This window comes from Camellia sinensis, chromosome 11 (genome assembly GCF_055761805.1).
Source record: "Camellia sinensis isolate YWXY chromosome 11, ASM5576180v1, whole genome shotgun sequence".
NCBI lineage: Eukaryota > Viridiplantae > Streptophyta > Magnoliopsida > Ericales > Theaceae > Camellia > Camellia sinensis.
The window spans coordinates 140,216,112-140,224,847 of record NC_138971.1 but is presented as its reverse complement, the minus strand read 5'-3'; the positions used below and the strand labels follow the sequence as shown (position 1 = coordinate 140,224,847).

At 30.8% G+C, this 8,736-nt stretch overlaps 1 protein-coding gene across 2 annotated transcripts; it reads left to right on the top strand.

Moving 5' to 3' along the window:
* The first annotated feature begins 520 nt into the window (after window positions 1–520).
* Window positions 521–6,868, top strand: NCED4 (nine-cis-epoxycarotenoid dioxygenase 4). Of its 2 annotated transcripts, XM_082895746.1 has the most exons (4): window positions 555–1,796; window positions 2,629–2,965; window positions 3,879–3,973; window positions 6,171–6,868. In XM_082895746.1, exons 1-4 carry the CDS (start codon window positions 647–649, stop codon window positions 6,221–6,223), a joined length of 1,635 nt encoding a protein of 544 aa, XP_082751872.1. In that variant the 5' UTR covers window positions 555–646; the 3' UTR covers window positions 6,224–6,868. The 2 variants fall into 2 exon arrangements, with proteins under 2 accessions (XP_028127311.2, XP_082751872.1); XM_028271510.2 differs by lacking the exon at window positions 3,879–3,973 and having other exon boundaries at window positions 521–1,796.
* The last annotated feature ends 1,868 nt before the right edge of the window (window positions 6,869–8,736 follow it).

Genomic DNA, 8,736 nt, shown 5'->3' with positions numbered 1-8,736 from the left:
AAGCCCCTAAAATATGTAATTCAATCTATTTAGTCTCTGAAATAATTATAAAAATAAAATATAAATTCATAAATATTATAAATTTATAAATAAATAAAAAAAACCCCTATCATTGCAAGATATTTTATCTGAACTATTCACATCATCATTAAAATTAGAATACGACTTACAAATAACGTGAAGAAATATGAAAAATAAGAATAGCGGTACGTTAAATAGCCTTTCTGTGATAAATCGTCTGAAATATTACTACAAAATTAAGTAATCTCTCATCCATAAGATTATTACTGTTGATTTTTTCTCACAAAATATTAAAGATTTTAAAAATTTTATAAAAAAATTTAATAATGTTAGGTAGTTCAAAATTTTGTGACTCAAATGACTCAAATCATTCAAAACGCCGTCGTTATAATATATTTGAACCATTTGAATCACAAAATTTTAAATTATCAAACATTTTTTAAAAAAATTTTACCAAACATCTCTAATGTGTATAACTCACCTTGTATGATCCCACACCATATAATACATTTAATAAAATTTTTACACCACTAACATTACACTTTTTCTCCGCAACAGCTAGCATTTAAGCTTTCAGCTACTGTGGTTGGTTGGTTCAGTGTTGCAGAGAAAACACTCAGCAGAGATGGATGCCTTCTCATCCTCATTCCTCTCTACATTTTCATTCTCGAATGTCTCTCTAACACCACCACCACCACCACCACCACCACAACCACAACCATCAAATCCTCCTCTCCTCCACATCTCCGCTGTCCGAATAGAAGAAAAACCACCAACTTCAACTTCCTCCTCCTCCACCACCACCACCACCACCACCCCCCCTACAAGAACACCTCAAATTTCAAAACCAATCCCACAAAAATCCACATCAAAAAAACCAACCACCACACCACCACCACCAACTGCGAGACGAGCAGAGCCGAGCTTTTCCACCACCATCTTCAACACATTCGACGAAATCATCAACAACTTCATTGACCCACCCCTCCGCCAGTCCGTCGACCCACGCTACGTCCTCTCCGACAACTTCGCCCCCGTCGACGAACTCCCTCCGACCAACTGCACGGTGGTGGAAGGCTCCCTCCCGCAGTGCCTCCACGGCGGAGCGTACATCCGCAACGGCCCCAATCCCCAATTCCTCCCCCGCGGCCCCTACCACCTCTTCGACGGCGACGGCATGCTCCACGCCATCAAAATCTCCGGCCCCACCGCCGCCACCCTCTGCAGCCGCTACGTGAAGACCTACAAGTACACAATCGAGTGCAAAACCGGTTCTCCGGTCATCCCCAATGTCTTCTCCGGCTTCAATGGCCTCACCGCCTCAGCGGCGCGTGGGGCAGTCACCGCCGCTCGAGCTCTCGCCGGACAATTCAACCCCACCAATGGGATTGGGCTTGCGAACACGAGCTTGGCTCTCATCGGATCCAAACTCTACGCTCTCGGCGAGTCTGATCTTCCTTACGCCGTCGAGATCTCGCCGGACGGCGATATAATCACTCTGGGTCGCCGTGATTTCGCCGGAAAATTGTTCATGAGCATGACGGCGCATCCGAAACTTGACCCAGATACCGGCGAGGCATTCGCTTTCCGGTATGGTCCGGTACCGCCATTTCTAACCTTTTTCAGGTTCAACCCAGATGGCTCGAAACAACCTGACGTGCCGATTTTCTCATTGACTACTCCTTCGTTTCTTCATGATTTTGCGATCACGAAGAAGTACGCCATTTTTGTTGATATTCAGATCGGAATGAACCCCATGGAGATGATCCTCGGAGGTGTGTCTGTAAGAACAGGGGGAAATTACTAATTTCAAAAAAATTATTACAATTTTTTTTCCCATAAAAAATAGTATGCTTTTAATTATTAGTACTTACAAAATTTAGCACTTATTTATAATTTTTTTATTTTAAAAAACCTATATTGAAATTTTTCCTAAGAATTAAAAAGATTTGAAGAAGATAATCAAATTTATGGCAAATTTTATTTTAGTATTTATAGTTTGACTCTTTAAAAATAACCACATATTTTTTTTTTGTGATTTGTAAATTAAAATGTACCGTTAAAAATTTCATCTAAAAACATGTGTAAGATATAAAAAGCATTATAAATTTATTTTTAAATTTGAAAGAAAATCACATATGAAATAAAATATAAAAGATTAAAGTGCATTTTACCTCTTAATTAAGGCTCTGTTTGGTAAGGAGGTGTGGGATTATTTTAACCACAAAAGATAAAATAGACTATTTTAGTCATAACAAACAAAACATCATATCTAATCTATAATTATTACACTTTTCTCTCACAAAAAAAGTCAAAAAAACTAAAAATCCCTTCTCAAATCAAGCTTTTTAATCCAAACTAAAATAGTCAAAAAAAATCAAAAAACCAATCCACTTCCTAAACGGAGGCTAAATGACAAAAAATATTTATAACTTACACACTTAAATTATTTATATACAAAAATATTTTAATTTTTTTTATTAAATCGTTAACAGATGACAAACTGTTCTTATATACAGAAAAATTTTAATTTTTTCTATTAAATCCTTAACAGACTGAACCGTTCCCAAATTTAATTTAGATAATTTTGAATTAATTTGTTAACAGGGTCGCCGGTGGGTACTGATTCGGCGAAAGTGCCGAGAATCGGCGTGATTCCGAGGTACGCGAAGGACGAGTCGGAGATGAGGTGGTTTGAAGTGCCGGGGTTCAATATAATACATGCGATAAATGCGTGGGATGAGGACGGTGGTGATACGGTGGTGATGGTGGCGCCGAATATATTGGCGGTGGAGCATACGTTGGAGAGGATGGATTTGATACATGCGTCGGTGGAGATGGTGAGGATTGATCTTAAGAGTGGGGTGGTGTCCAGGTTTCCGGTGGCGGCCAGGAATTTGGATTTTGCTGTGATTAATCACAACTACTTGGGAAAGAAGAACAGGTACCGTTTGTTGTTTGTGTAGTCACTAATTAATTATGAGAATGGATTGGCTCTCGCTAAAATTTTAATTAATTGGATTACAGTTAAAATGTTAGACTCAAATGAAAAAAAAATTGATAAGAATTTTTGAAAAAATTTAACCAAAAACTCTTACTCTTTAGGTAAACATTTTTAAAAAAATTTAATTGGGTGATGTTTTTATAAATTTTTACCAGTAAAAGTTTACTTATGCCTGAGCCAGTTCAATTTTCAAATGGAAACAAATCCAATCTAATAATTATAATTAGAGTGTTTGGGTGTGCAGCCCTTTAAGGGTTGTATACCATATGGAGGGGTATGTAAATTTGCACAAGTATTTATAAAATATGTAAATTATTTCACAAAATTATATAACTTAAATATAAATTCCTATAAATTAATTCATAAAATTTTAAAAAATTACAACTTGACATAAATTTCACAAATTTACGCAAGTCACTTCACAAAAAAATCATGTAATTTAAATACAAATTTACTTAAGTTTACTCATAAAAATTTTAAAAATCACAATTTAACGTAAATTCTCATAAATATATCCAATTCAATTCACAAAATTACATAATTTAACCCATAAAATGTGTCATAAATTCCTATAAAAATTCATACTCCCTTCCAAAAATTATTAATTATCTTTTGAATTTTTTTTAAAACATCAATGGTCATAATTAATTAATTTAAAAAATAACAAAATAAAAAATTTATTTAATTTTAATTTTAAAATTTTGAAAATAGATTAATATTTTAAAATAGTAAATAATAAATTAATAAATTAATATTTTAAAACGAAAAAAATAAATAAATTATCAATCATATGTCTTACGTCGTATTCTAATATTATTAGTATTTTTTTTTTAATTTTATGTACTGAAAACAGAAAAAGGTCTAGGACAGACCGTCCAATCCACTCTTTTTCCAACTGTTTCAGTGATGGGACTGGACGATACCGAATTGAACGGTGTTTAACTGATTGTGAGTCTATTTTATTTTGGAAGAGCATCTACCTGTTTGGTTTTAGTTTTTAAAATTTATTTATTTTTTTGTTTTATTATATTTTTTATTTTTATTAAATTTTTTTAACATTTTAAATAATTTTTAAATTTTTAAATTCATTTAACATAAATACATTTTAAATATATATTTTTTGTGAAAAAAATCTTTAAAATATTCATTAAATTCTAAAAACATAAAAAAAAATACGAAAACTTTATATATATATATATTTTATATTTTTGTGTATTTATTAATTTTTTAAAATATTTTTTTATAAATATTTTATTTTTTAGATACGTCTAAGTAAGATATATCTAAAAAAGTTAAAAAATTATTTAAAATTTAAAAAATATTCGCTAAAAATAAAAATACAAAAAATAAAAAATTTAATTTCTATAAAATTGAATTCAAAAAATTAAAACAAAACATATTGAATTTTTGTTCTTTAAATTTTTTTAACATGACGAGCAATCATACGGATATAAAAAAATTTAGTGCTAAAAATTTCTCCTAATCTCTCATATGCTGTGTGAGACCAACACCGGGCGCGGGGGGGAGGGGGGGACTTAAATTTGTGTGTGTAGTAGGAAATTTGATAATAATTTAAAATTTTTAATAATTTTTTATTTCGGAATCATCACAACAATTAAAATTACTAATTAAAAAATGAACTTAAATTTATTTGAGTGTGTAGTAGAAAATTTGATAATAATTTAAAATTTTTAATAATTTTTTATTTTGGAATCATCACAACAATTAAAATTACTAATTAAAAATGATATAAAAAATATATGATTAACTAACGATTAGAGAAAATATAGAAAGAAAGAGTTAACTTAGATATTCTAATAAATTGTTAAAAGATAGATCTAATTTTTTAGTCTGAACAACACTATTTTTAATTTTATAGAATCCACTTGGGTAAATTATTCATATAAAAATTAATTTGATCAAATATTGAAAATCATTTTATCAAATTATATTTGTTTGAAAATAAATTAAAAGACAACATAATTTTGAATGTAGCTTGTCTATTTTTTTAGACAAATAAAATTCAATCAAATGATCATCAATATTTAATAAATTTTTTTTCATATATATATGATCTTTTTAAAAAATCTTACAAAATATGCCATTCAAATCATCCAGTTAGATTCGGCTCATAAAAGCCACATTAGACAGTGTTGTTGCTACTCTCTACAGCGAAGCCGGATTTATTAATTCTTTTATCATATATTATATTATAACAGAATTCAATAAATTATAATTATAAGAAAAATATCAAATATAATACCTAATTAATATAAATTCTCAAAGTGAAAAAAAAAATAAAAAGAAAATCCTAACAACTGTATGGTGACTAAAACTCACAAACATGAAGAGAAATTTATATTAAAATATAATTTTATAACATGATAATCCTCATGGGTGATTTACGTAAGCTGCTAAGGAATAAAATTAACTGTCTATAATCGATTCCTTCAATTAGAAAGAAGTCTAATTTTAAAATAAAATAGAAAAATTTAGGCAAATTATACACTTGATCCTTATAATTATAGATTGTGTTAATTTGATTCAATTGCATCAATGTTATCCTCTATTTAATTAACTTAAATATTTACTGAGAAATTGGACATAAATCAAGTGCAAACTGGTTCAAATCTTCAATTACTTTAAGAGAAATGAATCCAGTACAATTTCTAACTCTAGTTGTGTATTGGACTGAATTGATTCAATACAAAAAAAAAAATTATTAATAAATCAATACCATTAAAATTACATGAACAAAATTAACACAGAGGACAAATGAAAATAACTATGGATATAATTTGTCTCAATCTTATCTATTCTATAAGTTTTAAATTAAATATTAAGATCATATTTAATAAAAAAATGACTTTGTAGTTCAAAAAGGAAGGGGCTCAAATTGCCCGAATGAGTATTTACTGGACGAGAGGTCAGACGATCATCCGCACAACCAAGTGAAGTATTTGTCTATTACAATTATCACCTTATTAACCGCAACTGTCAACCTTCTCGCCAAACAACCGGCGAGATGAATTTCGAAGACTAAACTCAAATTTAAACTACGAAGCAGTATAAATGCCTGCAGTATATATGGTTCACCCATAACCTTGACCAAAAAAAATTACTTATTTTTTGGGTTTCCATGCAGGTACGTGTATGCAGCAATTGGGGATCCAATGCCGAAGATCTCCGGGGTGGTGAAGCTCGACGTGTCAGTATCAGAAGGCGACCGCCGTGACTGCACGGTGGCTAGTCGGTTGTTCGGGCGGGGCTGTTTTGGGGGCGAGCCCTTCTTCGTAGCAAAGGACCCTAACAATCCCGAGGCGGACGAGGATGATGGGTACGTAGTAACTTATGTTCACGATGAATACATAGGCGAGTCGAGGTTTCTAGTGATGGACGCAAAGTCTCCGGACCTCGACATCGTGGCAGCCGTGAAATTGCCCCGGCGAGTGCCTTACGGCTTTCACGGGTTGTTTGTGAGAGAAAGCGACCTCAACAAGCTCTAAATTGAAATTGATTTTGAACAATAATGCTACATACACAGAACCTAAATTCAGAAAAATACACAGAATTTGACATGTTTCAACTAGATTTATTATTAGTGTTTTTTCTGAATTTGGGTTCTGTCTAAAAAGTATTTCTGATTGATTTCATGTCACACACTGTTATACAATAGTCACACTTATAGGGGCAATGTTGTAGCCCATGTATAGTTTTTCCTTTTTTAATGAATAATTGTATTGTGAAAAAATTTAGTTGGTCAAACTTTATAATGCTTTATTTGATTTATGAAAATCCCACACAAGAGAAGTAATGTCATACAGAATTGCTTCAAATTTTCTACTCTTGTTTTAGTGAAAAAATCTCTCAATTTCTTTGGCGATAAGTGTCATGGCATACATGTCGTGTGTGTACAATCACTGATATATATAATTAATAAGAAATTATTTTGAAAGTGAAAGAAAGAAATTTTAAACGAATACATAAAGAGTAAGACTTTAGTAATATTAACAATTGAAGTGGATAAAAAGTGAAGATTGAGAACAAGAGTCAATATTTTTATTATTTAAGATCGATTATCACAACGGCTATGTAGATTGGACCGAATGTGGTCCATAGAATTAAGGCGGAGTGCGTTTGGGGTACTGCGATAAACAAGTACCCACAAGACCAGTCATCTTGTATGGGGCGAAATGTTGGGCAACTAAGAAATAATATGTAGATAAGATAAGTGTTGCTGAGATAACGATGTTAAGGTAAATATAAAAGATGGAGTTAGGAATGGATATATGAGTAAGACTAGTATTGATAGAAAATAAGTTGAGATGGAATAGATTGAGATGGTTTGGTCATATACAACGGAGACTAACAAAGGGAGTAGTGAAGAAATGCAATACAATGATAATAAATGCAAGTATTGAGGAAAAGAACAGATTTAAATTGACGCGAACTCGTATAGTAGAGATATGAATATCTTGAATTTGATTAACCAAATGATTGTTGATAGAGACGAATAGAGAAAAAAAATTATGTAATCGATTCTATTTAATAGGACTTAAGATTTGACTTAATTTAGTTTGAGTACATAAAGAATAAGACTTGTACACATAAATACAACCACTATAATGTTCTATCAATTTTGCAATTTGAAAATTTTAATTATTCTTTTGGAATTGATAATAATTTCTTGCATCCATTTTTGTGAGATTGTGTATGGATTAGATTTACAGCCGTGCTACAGCCTCGAAAGTTGAAGCGTGAATTTGCTTCGAATTGTATTTATTTATTTATTTTAATAAGGGTGATTATGTATACCCTAAACTTTAAATTCTAAATCTTAAAACTCCAAACTCTAAACCCTAATCTCTAAATCTTAAAACTTAAATCCTAAACCCTAAATCTCTTAAACCCTAAATCCTAAAATCCTAAACTCTAAACCCTAAATCTTAAAATCCTAAATCCTAAACCCCAAACCTCTTAAATCCTAAATTTTAAAATTCTAAACCTTTTGAATCCTAAATCCTAAATCTTAAAACTCTAAACCCACCCCTACACAGAATCACCCTTAAAAAAAATAATAAATAAATAAAAACAACCAAAAAAAAAAAAACCCAAAACCAAACTAAAAAAAAAAAAACCAATTCGAGGTGCACTCAAGCATTAATCCATATCCTGACAAATGTTTTTTAAAAAAAAAAAATTGTATTACTTGGTTCACAATGTTAGCCCATCCCAGGGGCCAGTCTTGGTCATTATTGTGATGATTGACCTTCCATTCATTCAGGAACACATTAAAAAGTGATTATTTATATTTTTTTCTAATTAAATCTTATTTACCAAAATTATTGATGATGGTCACTCTCAACATGTAGTACACTTGTCATATTGAGCCTTTTTCACACGCACATAATTCAGAAATCAAAATATGTGGATATAAATGTCAAGTATAAAAAATCACATATGTGTAGAGGATCTGAGTAATTTATAAATAATTTAAATTTAACTCATCTTAAATTTGTTTGAATTTAGTTTATTTGTTTAAATAAATGAGCTGAGGCCATATTTAGGCTGGTTTAATAATTCAACAGTCAAGTAAACCTAAGCTCTGCTCATTTTTCTTGTGAAAGTGCATGTCAATTTGTGTTTGATATTTTTTTAAGTGCAAATTTCACTTATTTATATAATCAAGTCAACTCTTAAACTTTTTTTTT